The 22,954-nt window shown below is 42.8% G+C and overlaps 2 protein-coding genes across 3 annotated transcripts in view; one reads left to right on the top strand and one right to left on the bottom strand.

Moving 5' to 3' along the window:
• Cfap61 (cilia and flagella associated protein 61) overlaps positions 1-5,048 on the bottom strand; it is a 260,144-nt gene extending 255,096 nt beyond the window's left edge. The window contains exons 1-2 of one of the 2 annotated variants that reach the window (XM_021156892.2): positions 4,984-5,048; positions 304-455 (exon numbers count right to left, since the gene is read on the bottom strand). In XM_021156892.2, coding sequence (XP_021012551.1) covers positions 304-446 — 143 coding nt within the window. In that variant the 5' untranslated portion in view covers positions 447-455; positions 4,984-5,048. The remainder of the gene's footprint in view (positions 1-303; positions 456-4,983) is intronic. The other variant, XM_021156893.2, reaches the window with a different exon arrangement.
• Positions 5,049-5,088: 40 nt separating this feature from the next.
• Positions 5,089-21,356, top strand: Crnkl1 (crooked neck pre-mRNA splicing factor 1). Its single transcript, XM_021181921.2, has 14 exons — positions 5,089-5,270; positions 6,865-7,017; positions 7,427-7,518; positions 8,314-8,472; positions 9,062-9,228; positions 11,442-11,620; positions 12,781-12,951; positions 14,024-14,215; positions 14,986-15,045; positions 15,861-15,941; positions 17,640-17,879; positions 18,944-19,045; positions 19,671-19,919; positions 21,014-21,356. Exons 1-14 carry the CDS (start codon positions 5,220-5,222, stop codon positions 21,188-21,190), a joined length of 2,073 nt encoding a protein of 690 aa, XP_021037580.1. The 5' UTR covers positions 5,089-5,219; the 3' UTR covers positions 21,191-21,356.
• The last annotated feature ends 1,598 nt before the right edge of the window (positions 21,357-22,954 follow it).

Raw genomic sequence — 22,954 nt, 5'->3', positions numbered from 1 at the left:
CTCTAAAGCCCATGAGATGTCTTCAATTTACACACCGCTAGAAGACAGAGAGGTTGGTTGTCCCCTAGATTTCTTGCTAGGCATTTGTCACTGTGCAGTGAACTGCCATGAGATCAAGGGAGTGGACTGGACTCCCTTTTTGGTGCGTGATAAGCTTTTTAAATGGTGGTAGTGGTTTTCTTGCTTGGAATTGAGCCCAGGGCCTTATGTGTGCTGGGCAAAAGCTCTGTCTCTAAGAAACACTGCCCCAGTCCTGCAGTAAAACTGACAAGCCTTCTTGAACTCACTTGGCTATGTACTTACAGCAAATAGATTATGTTGAGCCTCCCAAACAGCTTCTGAGTAAACTTTCTAACGAGGTTTTTGATACAGAAGATGTCCTGGGACTCTGTTCTTCGGCAATGTACCACCTCGACCTTCCCTCTGGGAGACGTGAGGATGGACATTTTTCTCTCCTGTCCTCAAGAGAAAGAGGGAAGTCTGTTATTCATCTCAGATGACAGGTTAGCTCAATCACAGTACATACAACACTGGACAGTTGCTTAATTTCATGTGGTCAGAGTAAACCTGTGCAGGGGTGCTCAGGGGCACTCAGAGGCCACATTTCCTCAGGTAGTTGACTATAACAACTGTCATTGCAAACCTGATAAAATGCTGTTCTTCTAGAAAAAGAACTGAGAACTGGCCTGCCTAAAACTGTCCACAACTGATTTAAAAAGGGATAGTTAAAGGGATTATTGACTTAACCCACTGTGGCAGCAATACAGTCGTGTTATAAGGAAAATATTGACTTCCATCCCCACATTCTAAATAAGTTTGCTCTTATGGAACCTGGAACCCTAAAAGATAGCAATCTTGAAAGGTTTTATGAGACAAAAATCTAAAGTTTAAACAAGAAAGCATATGCTTCCTTAAACAGTTTTCCTGAGGGGTTACCATGTTTTGAAACCCTAGGTGCCAAACCTATTCTAAACCATGAGTTTGGACATATCTTGGAAATGTCTCCCCAAAAGCTCATTTATTAAGGATTCAGTCAGCAACTTGAGTCACTACTGGGAGATGGTGGAACATTTAAGAAAAAGATAGATCGCTGAAGGCATGCTCTTGTAGGGGAAGAACCCCAGTCCCTTGCTCTCTTTCTTGTTGCTTTGTGGCCACCATGAGGTGAACAGACTTCCACTGTCCTAAGTTCCCATCATGTTGCTGTCAGAGGCCCACAGCAACAGGGCGAGGTGAGCAGGGATGGACAGAGCCCTCTGGAATCATGAGTTCAAATCAACCACTTTTTCTTCTTCTTCTTCTTTTCTTTCTTTTTTTTTTTTTTTTTTTTTTTTTTGAGACAGGGTTTCTCTGTATAGCCCTGGCTGTCCTGGAACTCACTTTGTAGACCAGGCTGGCCTCGAACTCAGAAATCTGCCTGCCTCTGCCTCCCGAGTGCTGGATTAAAGGTGTGCACCACCACACCTGGCTCAACCACCTTTTCTTACAAGCTCATTATTTTTGTCCAAAAAGTGGAAAGCTAACAAATCCATCAAAGGCTTAGAAGAAGTCCATCACAGAGACTTACTTTCTCCTTAATATATACATCTTTTCCACAGTCTTTCTCAGCAGAACCCTCTAATGGCTGCAACAGCAGAGTGTCCGGGTTCCAGAAAGTTGGGAAAATGCTGCCAACAGCAACAGTAGCCCACAAAATGGTTTCAATTTTTCACTTAACATCTCAAAGCTTGTCTGCCTCTTCTTTCCATATCTCTTTCTCCTTCTGCTCCTCCCTCCCTCCCCTTCCAAGGGAAGAATTATTACATACTAATAGGTCAACTGAAATCAGGGAAGTCAGCTTGGCATGGTCACAGAGAATATAGAAAGCTCTCCTGTAGGCAACTCTTAGTCTCCTGCACTGATGACCACAGTTGATCTCGGTCAATTTTTAATAATTATATAAATGGAATTACATAGTATGTATGACTTTTATCATAAGACATATCCTGCTACTTTTTTTTAAGCTTAGATATTCCAAAGAAATGGAATGTTGCAAGACTCTGAAGATGAAACAGACTGTGCTCATGCCCTGTTGAAGAAACCAAGCCTCCAGGGAAGACAGCGGCTCGGCTGAGGTCATACACATGTGGTCAGAAATAAAAACCATTGGCATCTCAAGCCAGCACTGCCTCTGCCATTCCCCACCGTGAGCTCTCTTCCCTCTCCTCACTGTTCCCCAGGGATTCAGATCAAATCGGTCCTGGTATTCCTTAACTGCAAATCTTCAGTGAAAAGTGTGAGATGGAGTTGACTAGACCCTGGGAAGCTAGCAGGGTGACAGGCTGGAGTCCTCCAGTGCCCTTCCCACCACCAACTGCACAGGCTTACAGAGAAGTTTTATCAGCACCTTCAAGGCAAACATAGCTCCTGGGGATGGTCAATGTTGCCCAAGCTTACAGAAATGGAGAGGTATCAGAAATGCCAAAATATTCATTTTCTTTAACCATTTCCCATTTTACAACAATAATTGACCAGTGAAGCTGTCCAGATGTTTCCATTGCCCAGGCATTTAGCAAGCTGTGTGAGCTGGGTACAAGAGGACTTTTGCTTTTCATAGAGCACAGTGGGAGAGAAGCAGATCCCCATGTGTGACGAGGTCTGTGTTGTGTAGCCTTGGTGTTATGGTGACCGTGGTGGTTATCTAGAGAACCTTAGCGCTGCCCAGCTGTTGCCTAGTGGAACCATGGACTCAGAATAGAAGCACTTCATGTTGCAAAGACAAGAAGACCTTGGTATCTAGGCAACATCTCCAAAACCTGGATATTAGCTTACTCTCCCCCACTCTCTTATCTTAGCAGCTATTGGCCTGTCTGGTGGTTTCACTTTAGGAGCACAGCAAAAATAATTTCAATGTATTTAATGTTTGGGAAACGAGATGATTTTGGATATTTGGATGACATGGTTTAGAGCTGTGGCAAATGCTTTGATATTGGCTATCCTCATTTGTAGTTTGGAAAAATTGCAAAAGAAAGTTTAGAGAGAGTAGGAGTGATATCATGACATACTTTTTTTTCCCCCCAAATACTAGGAGTTGGGCAAGTATGGAAATTCCTTAAAACAATTATCTATTGCCAGATGTGGTGGTACCAGCCTTTAACCCCGGTACTTGGGAGACAAAAGCTGGTAGATCTCTGGGAGTTCCAGGCCAGCCAGGGCTACACAGTAAGACCTTGTACCAGAAAACAAACAACACCAAAACAAACAAGCAAACAAACAAATCATCGTCATCACCACCAGTAACAAAAAACTCATAAGGATTTAATTAAGTCACTAATAAAGACAGCAGCGTAAGTGCACGTTACTAAATGAGAGACAGTAATCTGAAGAGGTATATGACTCCAACCATCTACAAAGAACTACAGAGACATTAAAAAAATAGGTCAATCGATCCCTGCTACCTCGGTCCAGTGTCCACACTCTCTCAGCCCCCAAGGCTCTCACTGTCAGAGAGGAGGCAGTGTGTGAGTGCAAGAGGCAGTGGACGACTACAGAAAACATCTGGACACAGCAGCACAGCACAAAACCTGTGCAAACTCAAGCCAGACCAAATCCCCTTATGGAGAGATGGGCACACAATGCCACACCTGGCAGTGGAGAAATTGGCCATTTTTTAGCTGCTGGAAAGCATGAGTTTTCTCTAAGAGTATAACATTCTGGTAAGTTGACCAAGCTCCAGTAAAAGACCACATATCCAAGAATATCTGGGCAATACAAATTAGTCTTCAAAGGTTACAAAACAAAAAAGACACAAAGTTGGGTGAATAGGGAGTGGGGTAGATCTGGGGGAAGCTGGAGGAATGGCTATGATTAAAACGCAAAACTCTCGAAGAAGGAATTAAAAACAAACAAACAAAATGCTTAATAAAAAGGAGTATTGATGGACAAAGGCTCGAGGGATAGGAGGATGAACAGGCGGTACCCTGAGGATGTTGACAGTTTGAGGCCAGCCTAGTCTACAGAGTGAGTTCCGGGACAACCAGGGAATCAGGGCTACACAGAGAAACCCTGTCTCCAAAACAAAACAAAACAAAAAAAATCTTGCCTTTGTCCTAAATCTCAGACTGTTACAAAAGTGAACTGTAACAGTTTCCTGTAACTGACAGGGGTGGGGTAATGGATCGTAGAAAGCCCTTTGAGGGTGGGGAAAGAGGGAGTAGGAGAAGCTCAGCTTCCCAATTTTGCTGTCAATTCCAAAATTTTTATTTTAAAAAATTATCTTAACTATATGCTAAATCACTGTTTTTAATGTACTTCAGATATTATACGTACTAACATCTAGAGAGTATTCTACATAGACAGATTTTTTTTCTTTAATCTTAAGGAAATAGGTTTTTTTTATCCTTTTATAGCTGAGGATATTAAGGATAAGAGAATTGAGATAATAAAAACAAATTTACATGCCGGGCGTGGTGGCGCACGCCTTTAATCCCAGTACTTGTGAGGCAGAGGCAGGCGGATTTCTGAGTTCGAGGCCAGCCTGGTCTACAGAGTGAGTTCCAGGACAGCCAGGGCTACACAGAGAAACCCTGTCTCGGAAAACAAAAAATAAAAAAATTTACAGACTAAAAATTTGGTCAGTTTCTGTAGGTGCTTTGCTACTGACTAATTTCCACCTTTCTCTAACATCTTGTTTCGAAACTACCTCTTTTGATTTTTAAAAAAATCCACATTTCAAGATCATTAACTTGGTCCAATCGCGGGGAAGCCTAGGGCGAGGGGGCGGGGACTCAAGAGACTACAAATCCCAGCATGCACCGCTGCCCAGGCTGCTTACAAGGTTTCCTCCGCGCTCTTCCCTTCTCCCCGGAGTTTCTACACCCGAGATGGATTTCTACGTCCCTCAAAGGTGACACGGACTACAGCTGCACGCATCCCGGAGACGGACCTGGATGAGCCCTCGCCGCCGGAGCCCCATATCCCTGCGGCGCAGCCCGCCCTACCCACCTCACCCGCAGCTCCAGCAAGTCGCAAGTCTCCACAGAGGACGCGCACACAGTTGCTAAGGAAACGACGCGGCGTTTCCCCTGACTCGTGAGGCGGTCAAAGGTCGCCTTCGCAAGTTCCGGTTCCGGTTCCGGTATCTAGTTTGTTGTGGCTGACTCTGTTGTGCGGGCCGGTTCGAAGTGCTTTTCTCAAGTCCGGTTGTCCGCCAGGATAGCTCGCGTTCCACGGCTTCAGTCATGGCGGCCTCCACGGCGGCCGGGAAACAGCGCATTCCTAAAGTGGCCAAGGTAGGCGACCGGGAGGAGCCCCCGAACAGCATCTGCGGTCTCGGCCACCAGAGATTCGAGACAGCAATCTCTGCCGTGGTCCAAGAAGACAGGTGGTCGGTGAGGTGGCGCAGGGTCTTGTCACTCCGAGCTCGTCTCGCGTCTGCCCAGCCTTCCTTCCAGGGTTGTAAAGCATCGGTTCGGTTCGGTAAACTGTTTGCTTTGCTAGTCTCTGGGGATCCCCTACTTTTACTCCGGGCGAGAGTGCTCCACTAAAACTGGAGAGAGAGCGAAATGGCAACCCTGATAGATGTATCCAAGTAGTGTAGATATGCCATGGGCAAGAGCCAGAAGGGTGCCTATAAACTTGAGGGTAAACTTTGTGAAGGAAGCTAACACTTAGGCTACGTCAAAGTCAGGCAGTGGAGAGAATGGCAGAGGATAGGCTCTGTGCAATGGCATAAAATTTAGGTTAGACAGTAAATTATTATATTTCCAACTGTGGTTGATACTTCATCAGTGCTTAATAAGTGTGAAGTCTTGCACTTAGCCATCATATACAGTCATTCTCTGGAAGTCTGGTTTGGCCATTTTGTCTTGAGACAAGTTCTTATTTCCACATGTAATTATTGTAAAAGTCTAATGTGGTAGCTCCCCGCCCCCAATCCCCCATCCTGAGTCATAAAAGCCAGGGAACATATGCTGACTAAATTTTTGACAGCTTGACACAAGATAAAGTTATCTAGGAAGAGGCATCTGGACTAAGAAAATTCGTCCCTAAGCTTGCTTGCAGGCAAGTGTGTGAGGCATTTTCTTGATTACCAATTGATTCGGACGCCCCCCCCACACACACACACTTGGGCAGTGCCACACCTGGGCAGGGGCTCCGGAGTAGTCTGTGAGAGCAGACTGAGCACAGCTGGTATGCCTCCAGCTTCCTGCCCTGTCTTCCATTCATGATGAACTGTGGTCCAGTTGTGTAAGCCAATCAGTCAGCTCTTTCCTCTGCAGGTTGCTTTTGTTGGTGATGTTCTATCACAGCAGTAAAAAGGCCAATTAGAACTTAGGGTCCATCTGCACTTGAACACATTTGACTTTTAAGCTCCTGTGTTGGAACTATAGCTTCATGTGCTCTAAAAGCTTACAGGCTAATGATGGAGACTTAGTAAAAACAAATTTCAGTTGGCCTAAAATGTCATGGAAAACCAACTTGTCCACTAGAGGGATTAAAGTATGTAGAGGAGTTCTCTTAACCAGGTTATAAAGAGGAAGGAGTGTGATTTTTTTTTTTTTTCCCCCTGCCCCTCATGGAGAATTGAAGATGTTATTCAAAGATGGTATCTTGGGCACATTCTTAGGAAGGCTTTTTTTCTTTTGAGACAGGGTTTCTCTGTATATGTATAGCCCTGGCTGTCCTGGAACTCACTTTGTAGACCAGCTTGGCCTTGAACTCAGAAATCCGCTTGGCTCTGCCTCCCAAGTGCTGGGATTAAAGGCGTGCACCACCACTGCCCTGCCATTCTTAGGAAGTTTATGTCCTGGAAAATATACAAGGGTTTTTAAATCTTGCATGGAGAGCACTACCCAAATTAGGAATGTCTCTTTTTCTTAAAAGGTGAAGAACAAGGCGCCGGCTGAAGTGCAGATAACTGCCGAGCAGCTCCTCCGAGAAGCTAAAGAGAGAGAACTCGAGCTCCTCCCACCTCCACCTCAGCAGAAGATCACAGATGAGGAAGAATTAAACGATTACAAACTCCGGAAAAGGAAGGTGAGTCCCTTAGAATGCACTGTGCAATCTGTCCCAGTTGCTGCCCACAGTGGGAATGAGGGCCTGGGAGAGAGCTCCCAGAGAGCCTATGTGATGGGACCTCAGGTGAATATTGGGAATTATTTAATCCACGAATATTATGGAAGTTATATGGGAAGTTCTATAAATTATATTAAAGTACTCCTTGTTAATTGTTACAGAGAAAAGCAAAATCTTGCAATAGCTACCCCTACATTTTTCTTGTCTCCATAAACTTTAGAGAAGCACCTGTCACTGATACCCTTCTGGAGGAAAGTTGCTGTTCCTCGGCATCTAGGATGTAATTTCTTTTAGGAAGTGTATATCATAACGAAAAGCAAAGTCATTTTCTCTTTACTGTACTGCTCCCCGCTCCCCCTTTGCCTTTCAGACTTTTGAAGATAACATAAGAAAAAATAGGACTGTGATTAGCAACTGGATAAAATACGCACAATGGGAGGAAAGTCTAAAGGAAATTCAAAGGTAAAATTGCCATGACTATAGTGTCTGTCTACAAAGAGTGTGTAAATGAGCACATGAAATCTAAGAAGGGTGAAGCATGGACCTGTGCTGTGTCAGTAATTTCCAGCTTCTTTTCCATGTAGCCCTCTGAGGCAGTGGGTACTGGGAAGGACGGTCGTGGAGTGTCTCGGGAGGTTCTACATATGAGTCTTGCTGCTCTCGTACTCCTGTCACTAAAGACAGCAGTGTTTTATCTGTTTCCTGTGTTAATTTAATATTGTTTCAAACTAGTTGTTTCAAAAATAGATGTGTTCTCCTGAAATCTGTTGTCAAGATAAAAATTGTGGGTGGCCTTCACTTCCTGTTGCCCAGCCAGTCTTTCTGCACTCTCCCTCGTGCCCGTGTTCCACTGTGACCATGTCCTTGCCAGTCCCGAGCCATTGCTCTTTACTGCGCCATTTAAGGTGCCCTTTTACACCAACCTTGACTTCTGAACAAACTAAAACTATCTCTCCCGTTCTTGGTTCTGGAGTTTCTGCAACTTAGCCTGTTTCACCAAACATTGTTATTTCTCACTGTGTTTCCTGTCTAGACCTTGACTGTACTGCTCATGACATTATGAAATAATTGCATGCTGTCTCTAAAGATTGTACGATAACTTGAGAACATCATTGCTTTTCCTCTTTTTATGACCAGAAGGTGGCCCATAATAGATAGATGCCTAACAACACAGGAGGGCCTTGCAGCTACTGTGCGGTGGCTGCTGCATCTCTCACCGGTGCTGCCTTTGATGCTCTCCATGTCTTATTTGTTAAGGGCTCGATCCATATACGAGCGTGCTTTAGATGTCGACTACCGAAATATTACCCTCTGGCTGAAATATGCAGAAATGGAGATGAAGAACCGGCAGGTCAACCATGCCCGAAACATCTGGGACCGGGCCATCACAACTCTGCCACGCGTCAACCAGTTCTGGTAAGCTGCTCATTGCACAAAGCAGTCTTTGTGAACTAGCAAATACCACTTAATTGTGTATTAGGTTTATTGCAATTATAATAGTTGTATGTGTTGATTATTATATTCTATTTTTTAAAAGAATATATACTGTTTTTTAATGTCACATAATCTATGAGTCATAATTCTAATGTCCCATGGCTATGTAATCAAACTTAAATGTTTAGTACAATTTTTTATTCATAAGAAGCTTCTTAATGAAGCTTTCCTCCCCCATGCTTAATTCTTTTTCAGGTTTATATTTTAATAAGAAAACATTTGCTTAAACATCTTGGAAAGATAAAACTTAGAATCAACCAGGCAATGGTGGCACACACCTTTAGTCTCTAGACTTAGGAGGCAGAGGCAGATGGATATCTGAGTCTGAGGCCCACCTGGTTCCAGGATAGCCAAGGCTACATAGAAAAACCCTGTCTTGGAAAAACAAAAAAAAAACAAAACAAAAAAACCTTAAAATCTTTCCTTTAACAAAGCGTTAGAAGTGTCAAAGCTATACTTTTCCTCCCGAGTCATTTTGACCATAGCAGGCGTCTTTGGATGATTTTGTCAGGTATAAGTACACATACATGGAGGAGATGTTGGGCAACGTTGCTGGTGCCCGCCAGGTGTTTGAACGCTGGATGGAATGGCAGCCTGAGGAGCAGGCCTGGCACTCCTACATCAACTTCGAGCTGAGATACAAAGAGGTGGAGCGGGCCCGCACCATCTATGAACGCTATATCCTTTGAATAAGGTATTAGTGGTACATGGCTGTCATGGGTGTCTACCTCCCAAAAAGCTGTCACAGTAAAGACATGTAGCTATTAATGTGACATTGGAAGCTAGGAAGGCAAGTTTCGTCCCTTTGACAATTTTCTGTAGAGTTAGAAACTGGTCAAATAAAAATGTGTAGACTGGGTCATTTGAGTCTTTTCAGAGATATTGTGGGTTCGTTTTTGGGTTTGCACAAAGTCCTAGCTGCTAGAACCAGAGGTCTGCATTGCTCATTGGCACTGCTAATGGAACTCATTAGAGTTCACTGCTTTCTAGCTGCGACTCCAGCTAATAAATGACTCCAGAGTCATCTAGTTCCTTGAGCCTTTGTGTCTTTTCTATACAAGAAAAATTAAAAACTAAAAATGGTGAAGTCTAGGTATATACCTGCGTATAGAGCATGTGCCTAACATATTTTGAGACCGTGAGTTTAGGCTTCAGCACTATAGAAAACAGAGCAATGTTAACAAGTGGAAGATGGTGTTTGTGAAACCACTGTTAGAAACGGATCTCTGATGCTCATCACCCAGAGGCGCCTTGTTTGCAAATTGCCACACTTACTGAAATTTATTTGGAGTTCCCAAATTAATAATTGCTATGCTTTAGCAGTCATTTGTAGACATGTATAGAACAATGGCTGAAGTCCACTTCAGCAGTATATAGTGATGCCTGAGTGTGAAGGCAAGAGCAACTCACTGTGTCCACAAGGAGCGCTCTCCCTCTCTGAAGCCAGTGGATCAAGGTTGTGACACCTACAGAGAGAGGGACAGCCTAAAGCTAGTTGATTGGTGCTCTGAACCACAAACACATGAGTAGATGACTTAGTTGCCGAAGTACTTGGTGCACAATAGGCCCATGTTTGGATCCATAGCAAGCATTTATAAAGCTGCACCCAGCATATATCTGTAATTCCAGCACTGGGGAGGTGGAGACAGGAGGATTCCAAGACCTTTAGGCTAGTCAGTCTAGTTGAATAAGTAAGCTCCAGGCTCAGTGAGAGGCCCCATATCAAAAAATGAGGTGGGGAGCAACTAAATAAGATACCTGATGTCAGCCTCTGGCCTCTTGCACCCATATGAGCTTTTGCGTATACACACACACACACACACACACGAAAATAGGATGTGCTGGCTTTAGAATTTAACACTGTGGTCTGTGGGAGATGTGTGCACACATATTCTTCCTAGGATCAGTGGTTTGGCATTCAGTGACTGAGTTCTTACTGGCTTTCCAGAACTGCTGTAAGCAGTGAGAACCTTATTGTGCAACATTAAGATCTTCAGTTGTCTCTACTCATTCAATAGTGTCTTACTCATTCAATGGTATAGAGACTTGAGGAACACTTGGTTTGTAGCTGATGTGACCCTGAGCACTTAATACTGTCAGTGCTTGGGAAAACCCTGAAGTGCAGGAACTACCCCATTCAACAAGTGAGGAAACTGATTAAGCAACTTGATGAGGGTCTCAGGTGGTGGCATAGGGGTATTTGACCCAGGAAATCAACCTCAGAGCTGATGGTCTTAACATCCTTGCTCCCCTTGAGTGTATTTTCACTGTGGAAATTATTGGCTTCTTCAGGGAAGGCTGATGTGCTCTGTTAATAGATGACAATTAAAAATTTGTCTTTAGCTTTAGATAGCAGCTCTCTTTCTGTGGCAGTTTGTTCTTTCCTTGTGGGTAGACTGTTGTAATGAGCATTTAATGGAATAGGTGCTTTTTATTGGCCATGGCCAGAAAGTGCTAAGCTTCATAAACATTTCCTCATTTCATAAAGCAATGATGGGTGAAGTTGATAGTATTTTTCCCTTTCCACACATGAAAAAAACTGAGACAGACAATTTGTTGAAGATCACATGGTTTGTAACCGGGTTGAGGTTTTCTTTGGCTTCAGACTTTGTCCCACCGCTACAATGCTGAGTCAGCGTTGAAGGGAGGTCAGAAGAGTAAGGCGACCTCTCAGGCTGTGGGTTAGTTGCTGGCCTCCTTTGTGTGTGCTCATCCCCACTTGTATTTGGAATTGTTGGAGTTTGGGAGGTTAGTAAGATTTGGGGTCTGTTGTGTGGGTGTTGAACCTTTGGCATGTGCTGTGCATGCACACTGTCACTGGGCCAGCACCAGCCTGTTACTGGCTTAGCCATGTTGTCCTGCCTGCTCTTTCCTTCACTCCCCGCCTGTACTTGTGCTCGTGCACCCTGCTGTGAAGAACTGGATCAAGTATGCAAGATTTGAAGAGAAGCATGCTTACTTTGCTCATGCGCGGAAAGTCTACGAGAGAGCGGTGGAGTTTTTTGGGGATGAGCATATGGACGAACACCTCTATGTGGCCTTTGCTAAATTTGAGGAAAACCAGAAAGAAGTAAGTCACAATGAGTTCATCTCTGTTTCATTTTATTTGCTTATCCATAGAGAAAATGTTTTCTAGAGAAAAACCATAATTTAATACGGAACAGAATGCATGTATTGCTGAGCTCTACATTGGAGCTGAGTGATCATTACAGTAACTGTCTTAATTTCATTCTGCTCTGTGTGAAAATTACATCTTTAAAGATGAATACCTGGATTTAGGTGTCTTGGCACATGTCTCCAACCCCAACTCTCACAAAATTGAGGACTGACTCAGGCTGAGGCAGTAGAAGCATGACTGAAGGCAGCACAGTACATATAGACCTTTCTCAGAAACACAGAAGTACATGTATAACCTGATGAGAGTCATTTGGTATCCTGGATTCAAGGGTCTTACAGATAGTGAGCTTGGGAGGCAAAGAACCAATGCAACCAAGCAAAGGAGATAATGTAGAATGGAAACAGATTGGCCCACAAATAAGCCAGTTCTTTTTTTCCATGGTGTACACAGAAAAGAAGGGGTCAGAATTGGAGGGGTCAGCTTGTCTCTAGGAGGCACAGATTAGAAGGTTTTAAGTGGGACTGTGACTGGACAATATTTTAGTGAGCTTCTGGCTAGTTCATGAAAGTACTTTGGAGAAGGGTAGGGGCACAGCAAGAGTGAAGCCAGGGGGGGGCTGAGGATGTAGCTCGGTAGGAGAGCACTTGGGAATACAAGTCAAGTTCTGGGTTTGATCATCAGCACTAACCACCAAGGAGGCAGGCGGTAAAACCAGGGAATCCAGTGAGATTTAGGAAAGGAGGTGGGTCAGCAGCAGGGCAGAGGAGAAAAGGAGATAAAAATAGATTGACACTTGTTCAAAGAGCCACTGAAGGAGAGGAGAGCACGAGAGGAACCAAAGCAGACTCATGGGGCTTTGGGCGTGAGCAGGCATGCCGTGGAGATGTTGCCTACCAGCCTGGGAGAGGATCCAGGATGGAGAAGGTTTATGACAGTACTAAATAGGGAAAGGTTAATGTAGAGCTATTAAATATAGAACTATTTTATTAAATACGAATCCTTTCTGATCGAGGCCTCAAAATTTAATTTGTAAATAATAAGTTTCAGTTATTCTCAAGGTGTGAGTAAAATGAGATTATGTTTTAGATGATGATCTTCCTACCTTCTTTTAGTTTGAAAGGGTACGAGTTATCTACAAATATGCCCTGGATAGGATTTCAAAACAAGAGGCCCAAGAACTCTTTAAAAACTATACCATCTTTGAGAAGAAGTTTGGTGACCGGAGGGGTATAGAAGATATCATCGTGAGCAAACGGAGATTCCAGTATGAAGAAGAAGTGAAGGTGGGCACTGCTGTAGATGGTTCATGTGAGAGTTCTCTGGCCTGCGCACATACCAGCAAGTGGGGCTACTGATTACTCTCTCGATGATGCCTTAGCAGACTTGACAGCTATTTCAGACAAACTAGAGTGAATGTGACTGGTCAGAAGGAGAGCAAGCCAGACTTGGATTTACTCTGCCATTCCCAGGTGCAAAGACCTTAAACTGAGCAAACAAGAAATGTGGGTCCTATCACTTGGGAGAGAGAGGCAGAAAAGGTGTTAGTTTGAGGCCAGCCTAGGTTTCATATCAAGTCCATGCATGAAAAGAAATACGGCATATATTTGAGCTCATGTTTGGAAAAGGATGGGAAGGTCAGAGATGGTTCCAAACACCTGCTTGGCATGAGCGAGAGACCTGCAATAGACAGCTCTGCTCTTATCTCTGTGATATATCCTTTTGATTTCAGTCAAAGATAACAGGATTTTCTCTCACTGTTCTGTAGATCTTTTGCTTAGTCAGATTGAGATAGCTTCTAGCAAAGGACTAAGTCTGGTGTTAAGTAAAGTGGTAGGTCAGTAAAATGTGTTCAGGAAAAAAATTACTGTTATTTGAAAGATGGGTTCCCTGATTTAGTCTGATATATACCCATTGTAATTTCATTATCAACAGAATGGTATTCAACCATATGTGTAAAAATGCATGTATACAAGTTGAAAGCTATATACAGTAAGTAGCTCAAGCCTATGTTGTCCCAGGACTGGGGAGGCCAAGGCAAGATAATTATGAGTTCAGGCTAGCCTAGGATATGGAGTGAGACCCTGTCTTAGAAACAATGGAATGTCATTATCAAGCAGTTCTGTTACATGATGGCAGCAGAGAAAAGAGTCTCTGCTTCAAGGTCCCTAGCCAGCAACCTTTTATGTTCCTTTTGTACAATCTTAGGGATGATGTTTTAAACAGAGATAGCAGGTAAAAATCTTAAGGGAAAAATTGCTAAAATATAGCAAGTTTGATGTTTCCTTACAGTTCTGACAGCCTGTGAAGTCTGGCTCTTGGTTCTGTTTTTATTGATTAAGCTGGGGGTTTTTCTAGGCTAATCCACACAATTATGATGCATGGTTTGATTATTTACGCTTGGTGGAAAGTGATGCTGAAGCTGACACTGTGCGGGAAGTCTATGAGAGAGCCATTGCCAATGTGCCACCCATCCAGGAGAAGAGACACTGGAAGCGCTACATCTACCTTTGGGTTAACTATGCACTCTATGAAGAGCTGGAGGCCAAGGTGAGAAGATGAATGTGGGGCAGCCGTGAGTACCTTCCTTACTCAGTATCATGGCTTTGCCTGCTCTGCGTAGTAACTGATAGCTACAATCTTTGAGACAAACAGTTTTAATTTTTTTTTTAATCCATCAATTTAAATCATTCAAACTATGCCTGTTAAGGCATGGTGGTAGCCGGGCGTGATGGCACACGCCTTTAATCCCAGCACTCAGGAGACAGAGGCAGGCAAATCTCTTGAGTTCAAGGCCAGCCTGGTCTACAGAGTGAGTTCCAGGACAGCCAGGGCTACACAGACAAACCCTGTCTCAGAAAAAAAAAAAAAAAAAAAGGACTTGATGGTGTTTTATCTTAAAACGTTGAGGCACAGTAAGATAGCTAGCATTTAAAACAGTGGACCAGTGAAGCAGTTTAATTACATATAGTACCTAATAATGTCTTTGATCACAAATAAAGATCATGGCCAGATTGGTAAAAATCAAGTGGCCTTTCCAGGATTAGGTAATAGGTAAAGACTGTCCTCTGTTCATCTGAGACATCTGCTGGCAGGCTCAGGCCTCTCTACATTGTGCTTTCAAACTTTGATGGCCACATTGTTACTCTTAGAAAAAAGTTTGATCAATAGTAGTTGCTATTTTTTATCATAAATGAGATCAATATTTAAAAATAGCACCTTGAGAAATGGAGGTCTGTTTTTACTACAGGCATGAAATTAATTGATGACGTAAGTATTAACTTTATTTATTTATTTATCTATTTATCATCTTGATACAGGATCCTGAGAGAACAAGACAGGTATATCAAGCGTCTTTGGAACTAATTCCTCACAAAAAGGTACACTTGCTGGGTCAAAAATCCTGTTTTACTACATAAAATTATATGTATCAACTGAATTTTCAAGTGAGTAGCACCATGAAAATATTAAACAAGAGGTGGTCTTTGCCTGAGGAAACACCCTAGTTTCATAGAACAGTTTGTGTTATGACAAGTCAGTAATGCAGTTACCAGTGTAGAAATCCAGGGGTGTGTGTTGGGGGGGTGTGATTCAGAGAGACAGATTGGAAGAAAGAAGATAGAACACAGACATGGAGAGTCCAAGTGGGTCTTCTGATAACTGAGAGCCTGCTTGTGTGGTTGAACACATGGCTTCTTTGCAGATGTTAAAATGCTACCTCTATTGCATTTCCCAAAATGAGAAACAAAAAGTCCTGCTTACTACTGACTGAATTGAGTTCTTAGAAATAGGATATTTACCAACTTATAAGCAGCCCATAAAAATTCAAAGCTGTAGCTGCCATGTACATGCTATGTAGTACAGTATCTGTCTAGGTCATCATCTGTGTGTATATAGGTTTTTATTATTATATGTTTTATTTATGGGAGGAGGGCTGTGCATATGCCATAGAAGACAGCTTTGGGGAGTTGGAGATTAAATACCAGGGTCATGCCTGACAGCTGGTACCATCATTCACTGAGCCAGCTCACCAGCCTCCTGGTATGTTTCTAACTGTTGATAAATGCCATCTTTGCTTAAAACAAATAAAATGCATCCCTTCTCATCCAGAAATTTTGCCAGTAGCCTTTGGTTAATTTAAATTAAATTTAAATGCACCTCTTAAACCAGATTTTTTTGTGCTTGTGTTTTGTAGTTCACATTTGCCAAAATGTGGTTATATTATGCACAGTTTGAAATAAGACAGAAAAATCTGCCATTTGCCAGAAGAGCTTTGGTAAGTAAAGAAAGGATTGGCATGTTTCATTAAGTTTTATGAGGCAGTGAAGATCTTCACACTTGCTCTTATTCTTGCTCCCTTGCTCCCCGTCTCTCCGCCTTCCCTTACCCTCTCTCTCCACATGGCCATGGCTGGCCTCTACTTCCTCTCTCTCCCTCTCCCTCTCCGTCTCTGTCTCCGTCCCTCTCTTTCTTCCCCTCCCTTTCTACAATAAACACTTTAAAACCAAAAAAAAAAAAAATCTTCACACTTAAGTTTGTATGGTTTCTATTGAAAAGAAGCAAGAAAGCAGAGTGTAGTGACATAACCATTAAGGCCAGCCTTGCCTGGACTATATAGCAAGACCTTGTCTCAAAAAAAGAAAAGAAAAAGAATTCAGCGGGAGGGGAGCAACAGAAATGGTATCGTGTGTGTGTGTGTATAGACTGAGACATATTAGAAAACTAGAGCGTGTGTGTGTGTGTATGTGTGTGTGTGTGTGTAGACTGAGACATATTAGAAAACTAGAGCCCATGTGTGTGTGTGTGTGTATAGACTGAGACATATTAGAAAACTCAGAGCCCGGAATAAGTGACTGCCGAGTGCTCATACTAAGAGGGACATAAGTAAAGCCCCCTTCTATATCCACGCAAGGCCCAGGAGCCATTGCAGGAGGAGAGGTAGAAGAGTGTAAGACCAGGATGGTAGGGAGGAGTGCTGGGAAGTGTCTTCTGGACATGGTATGACTGTAACTCAAATTCACAGCAGCATCACTGGCCCGCAGGAGACTTGCAGGAGATCAAGCCATCCTGCAAGAATTGGACAGGGCTCCTGAGACTCCACCTCCAGCAGAGGGGCTTTTGACAGCTGATGACTGCTGAGGAGGACGAAGTCATTTTCTTCAGGGCTGTAGTTGCTGATGGGCTGCTGGTGCTCATATAGGCAAAACTACCTGTACTCAGGGTGACATGAAGGTGGGCGGTACCTGTTACAGGAGAGTACAAGAGGGGAATTGGGGGTGAATACGATCAAGGTGTATTGTTTATGTGCATGAACTTGTCAAGAGATACAAAGACAGCACTTAAGCTGGTGGTGGCACAGGCCTTCAATCCCTGTGCTTGAGAGGCACAGGCAGGGCAAATCTCTGAGTTCAAGACCAGCCTGGTCTACAGAATGAGTTCTTAGATAACCAGAGCTACACAGAGAAACCCTGTCTTCAAAACAAAAGAAAAAAATCTGAGAAATGTCTATAGCTACCAGTTACTAGATCTGTCCCCAGGTTAGTAGTCTGGAATTAGTAGCCTGAATGCACCTTCCTCATAATTTTTCATAGCATGTCTCAATAGGATAAACTACAGTGTATACATACAGTTTTCCTTCAGATAAATTATTTGCTTCCTGTGGGCAGTAGAAAATTAGGCTTGATTACCTTTTATTTAAAGGTTTGTATGTTTGACATCCATATTTTTAGGGGATTCTGGGGAGGTATAAAACCCAGTAGTCGTAGAATTCTGCAGTATTACCTGTAGCTAATGAGGCCCCAGTGAGCACAGGCCCCCAGTGTCAGCTGAGTGCCTGATGAGCGAGCAGACTGTATGATAGCACAGCATCCATACTAGAAGCCTGCCATACTCGACTCCAGCTTCTAGGACAGATTCACAGGGACTAAGGTTGAACCATGAGTATAACAGTGGCCTTGGCCCTTTTATTCTCCAGGGAACTTCCATAGGCAAATGTCCGAAGAACAAGTTATTCAAAGGGTACATAGAACTGGAACTGCAGCTTCGAGAATTTGACAGATGCAGGAAACTTTATGAAAAGTTTTTGGAATTTGGACCTGAAAATTGTACCTCGTGGATTAAGTTTGCAGAATTAGAGACAATCCTTGGTGATATTGAGAGAGCTCGGGCAATCTATGAATTAGCCATCAGCCAGCCACGCTTGGATATGCCAGAGGTGAGATCCCAAGTTGAATGTATTTTAGATACTTCTCAAGTATTCCCCCTTAGCTAACCACCTAAACAAAGTATAAAAGTGATCCAGCCATTATAATATTACAGTCTTTTCCACTCTGATTAGGATTCTGCTGTTTGTTGAATAAGAAAGTGAACAGGGGAGTGTCAGCAGCAATCCCCACACAGCTAACAGGGAAGGAAGGGTAAGGGGATGAAGAGGACAAGCCCGGTAAGGAACCAGCTGTAGGCCCCACATCTGGAACAAAGGAAATGGGGGTGGAGACTACATATCTCTGCCCATAGGGTAGTTTTGCCGGGACCATGATCTTCCTAGTATACTGCTGCGGCTTGCCTTCAGTAGGTAAGCCACAGGACTGTCCTAGCCGCCAGTCAATCTTGTACTAACGTGACCCTACATTAGAGCAGAGCTTCCTACACTGCTGGTTTCACCTGTGGCACACTTCCTCTACTCTACTAGACTGCCAGCTCCCTCATCCTTGCCCGTTTTTGTCCTTGTGACTGTGATGAGCAGTTAATGTTTTTGAACTCAGGGTTGGAGAGAAGGCTTAGCTGATCTTCCAGGGGTCCTGAGTTCAATTCCCAACAACCACATGGTGGCTTGCAAACATCCATGTGATATGATGCCCTCTTCTGGCATCTAGGTGTACCTGCAGATAGAGTACTTGTATACATTAAATAAATCTTTAATGCTTTTAGCTTAATACCAATTTGGTATGGGGTAAGAACGCACAGTGGCTAATCTGGCCAATCTTCTTCCTAAAAGTTAACCACATGGGCAGCATCATGAAAGTACCTGGAATTCTTGACAAGTTTTGGTTATGTTAAGCATTTAAAAAGAAAATATAAACCTGAATCCAAAACCCTTTTTCCTGTGTAAAATTGTAGTTACATTTTGGCAAGCTTCTAAATGCTAGTATTACCATCCATGCACATGCAGTCTAATTGTTAAGTCAAAGTCTTTATTCCTGGTGATAGATCAGGATGGCTGAACTATAGGGGCATGTGGCTTTCTTAGTGCTAAGATTGACCCATTATTTTTCTTAGGTACTTTGGAAATCATATATTGATTTTGAGATTGAGCAGGAAGAAACTGAAAGAACACGAAACCTTTACCGACAATTGCTTCAGCGAACACAGCATGTCAAGGTATCCTGTACTTTTTTAATAGTCTCTCATTTTGTTTGTACAGCAGTTTTGATGTTTGTAGACAAACTATTTTAAATGACTTTGTTCTTAAAGTCTGTTGTTCCCAGAGGACTTACAAATATTGAGCTTAGACCTGCCAGATCGTTGTTTATGTTGCCGTGCATCTCTTGGGCATCACAGGGTTAAAGAAGTTTTTCCTATAACTTTAAAACTATGTTGGGGCTGGAGAGATGGCTCAGTGGTTAAGAGCACTGACTGCTCTTCCAAAGGTCCTGAGTTCAATTCCCAGGAACCACATGGTGGTTCACAACCATCTGTAATGAGATCTGATGCCCTCTTCTGGTGTGTCTGAAGACAGCTTATAGTGTGCTCATGTGCATAAAATAAATAAATAAATCTTAAGAAAAAAAAAACAAAACCTACGTCTAACATCTAAAAGCAGAAGACTGCTTCTCCACTGACACTGAGGCATATGTTCAATGTATCAATCTGTGATTCATTATCAGTAGATACATCATGATCTGGAGAAACTAACTTTATGGTCTCTGTTTGTTTCTTCTGGCTGACATGGTTAATTTTGTTCTGTGTTTGTTGTTGTTTGTTTTTTGGTTTTGTTTTTGGTAAGGTATGGATCAGTTTTGCTCAGTTTGAGTTATCGTCTGGGAAAGAAGGAAGTGTGGCTAAGTGCAGGCAGATTTATGAAGAAGCTAACAAAACCATGAGAAACTGTGAAGAAAAAGAAGAGAGGCTTATGTTGCTGGAATCCTGGAGAAGTTTTGAAGATGAATTTGGAACAGTATCAGATAAGGAGAGAGTAGACAAACTCATGCCAGAAAAGGTGAAGAAGAGAAGAAAGGTCCAGGCCGACGACGGGGTAAGGGCTCAGTACCGGGGTTGTTTCCCCCATGTCAAAGAAGTAGAAATGCATCTGACTTTGAAATCTGTGCTTTGGAGTACTATTTGAATTTTTCAAAGCAGATGCAGACAACCTGGATAAGGAGCCCCTTGTAGTCCGGCTACTAGGACAGGGCAGGGGCAGAGGCTTCCGAGTGAAAGTGGAGTCTAGGAACTATATGAAGCTGCTGTTTGTTGAATGGGGGTGGGTTGGGGGAGCTTCACCTTTTAGAAGGAAGCCAATCCTGAGGCTTTGCAGGGTAGAGCAAGTTTGGTGGGAATCATTGAAGACCTTTACATATGTCTAGAATGCTAGCATCTCATAAGGGTGGACTTGAGAGACTTGGGTTGAAGATGATCTAGTGCATGTTTTTAAAAGCCTGGAACTGAGGGGTGGAAAGTAGGAGATGAGGAAAGCCTCCATTTTAAGATAATATTTAGAAATAATAGCTATGCTCAGTTGGAACTGAGCTAGGAGTCCAAATACTACACACTATGTGGCCTCTGCTACTAAATATTAAGTAAAAACTCAAATTAAAAAAAAAAAAAACTTATTTTGAATGCTTTGCATGCATGGGTATATGTGTACCACATGCATTCCTGGTGTCCTCGGAGATCAGAAAGTGATATTGGACCCCTTAGAAGTGAAGCTACTGGGTGGTTGGGAGCCACCATGCAGGTGCCAGAAACCTAACCTGAGTCCTCTGTAAGAGCAACTAGTGCTCTCAGCAGCTGAGCCACCTCACATTTGTTTACATTGTAAATGTACGACTGCAAGGTGTGTGGAGGCACTGAGTACCTGATTGCCTGTGGAGCCCCTGTGCTTAGATGTCTAGCTTCCTCCCACTTGGTCCTTCACTCTCATTGAGCCAGTGTAGTGCTGCAGTAACCTCATCTGCACAGTGGCTCTGCCCTTTGTTCCACCTACAGCAGGATCTGAGGTTGCTTTCCACGGCACCATAGTTGAATTGAGACTGTAGGTTCCCCAGACACGTTCTTCATTCTGCCTTCTGAATGAAGCATGCTCCAGCTGCGTGTCTGCTCACCTTTTAATTAATGTGTTTATTTCTGCAGTCTGACGCTGGATGGGAAGAATACTATGACTACATCTTTCCAGAGGATGCTGCCAACCAGCCTAACCTCAAGCTTCTGGCGATGGCCAAGCTGTGGAAGAAACAGCAACAGGAAAGAGAAGCTGCCGAACAGGAGCCAGATAAGGACATTGATGAGAGTGAATCCTCATCTTTTTAAATGTTATAATTGCTTTTTATAAATGAACAGTTTAGAACTTTGACTCCTAAATGTTTTTTATGTATTTACTCAGTAAGGAGTTGTTTGGCATCTTTGAATTATTTTTTAAAATGCTCTCGGGTTTAACTATGGGTGAGAAACTGCAAGTAAAAGAATTTTTTTCTAAGTTTTGTTACTTGAGTCCGAGCATTTCTAGCATTTGCTCCTATTGTCTTTGTTAGATGGAGTTCATGTGCTTAGCACATACGTTAAGTCGAACTGCAGACTAAATTCAGTGTTCAAGGACCATTCTCCAGGAATAGACACAGGTTTATCATGATGGTGTTCATGAATCTGAAACTTTTAGATTTCATGTCTCTAAAACCACAAAACTTGAGTCCAACTCTAACACCTCCATGTGGTGGCTGTACAGTTTCCATTGATTTTCAGTTTTCTCAAACAAGCAGTAGTATGGTGGCACCTCATTTTGATGATTCCATTAGAAAAGGAATATGCTGATGTCAATCTCGTTCCAACAGCACACCTTCCCCTGCCCCTACTGCCTTTTAGCATCATGTGTCTACTTCTCATAGAATTAAATGGACTTGGGCTATAGTTTTACCTCCGAATATCTGAACTGATTTATAGTGACTGTATTTTTTGACCCCAAGTCTTTATTTGTCAGGAACATTTTAGTTTGGCTTCAGTTTTTCTCTCAAACTAGTTAAGTTTTGTAGTAGCTGTTTAGAAAACAATGGCCTGCATACACAGATGGTGAGGCAGTGTCCCCTGCATTCACAGATGCTGAGGCACAGTGTCCTCTATTCAGTTTGGGAAATCTTGGATTTATTTTGTTAATGTCTGTGTTAAGTATGATTCACCATCGCACTACTGCCAGTCCCAAGCTTTGTGAATTCTGCAGTTATAGTTGCCTAGAAACTATATATCTCCCAACATGCCTCAGAATGTGTGAATTCTAACAACTGATGTTTAACAGTTGTCATTAAACAACAGGAGTCCAAAAACTCCACAGTGATTGTGTGCTCAGAGAAGGCACTGGCACTGGACAGTAACAACCTTGTTGGTGCTCTTGCTCACACTAAAATAGCACTTGGCTAATCCTGGAGGCATGGTTTTACTCATCCTGTAATTCATAGCCATTTTTTTCTTTTTTAACCACTCAATGCCTAGAACTGTTTCAAGACTGGCTTCTACCTAAAAGAACCATTAGTAAACAAATGATTATTAAATTTAAGTATATCCATCTAAGGGAATAAAAGCTGTTCAATAATGTTACTAAATTGGGTCTTGAAAATAAAATAACTTTGTAAAAGTTCCAAAAAACAGTACTACTAGTAGGTAAGCGACAGATCTTTTCGGCCAGCGCTAGGCTCAGACGTACGCAAGCCTGAGTTTCATTGACTACTAAGGATGCTAGTCAGGAAGAATCTGCCACTGAATGTCCTTGAGTTCGTGCAGATTCAAGATGGAGGTGAAAGCAGTTCAGAATGCTAGTTCCATAACTAAGCCATCTTCCTAGAGGTTCTCTGTATGTTGCTTATGCACATGAAGACAAAAATTAGTGACTTTGCTCTTCAGAGTCCACTCCTAACAAGCACAGGCGGTGTGATAGATTGAAGGAAACATTATTCCTTTATGAGAGAACAAAGAATTCATTCTCTCCAACCTTAATATCTCAAAGTAAGACCTTTCTAAAGTAAAAGCTTTTAATAAATCAAGAGCTGGTACATATATGTTTGTAGTCCCAACTACCACTTGAGAGCT

Source organism: Mus caroli, chromosome 2 (assembly GCF_900094665.2).
Source record: "Mus caroli chromosome 2, CAROLI_EIJ_v1.1, whole genome shotgun sequence".
In the NCBI taxonomy this organism is placed as follows: Eukaryota; Metazoa; Chordata; class Mammalia; order Rodentia; family Muridae; genus Mus; species Mus caroli.
The sequence above is the reverse complement of the archived record's forward strand: the minus strand, read 5'-3'. Positions and strand labels throughout refer to the sequence as shown.

Bases quoted from the DNA above. Each gene is read 5' to 3' on its own strand.
- Crnkl1 (XM_021181921.2), top strand. From the start codon at position 5,220: ATGGCGGCCTCCACGGCGGCCGGGAAACAGCGCATTCCTAAAGTGGCC. The intron at 15,046-15,860 runs GTACACTTGCTG...TGTGTTTTGTAG, and splicing joins AACTAATTCCTCACAAAAAG to TTCACATTTGCCAAAATGTG. The intron at 17,880-18,943 runs GTGAGATCCCAA...TATTTTTCTTAG, and splicing joins CACGCTTGGATATGCCAGAG to GTACTTTGGAAATCATATAT.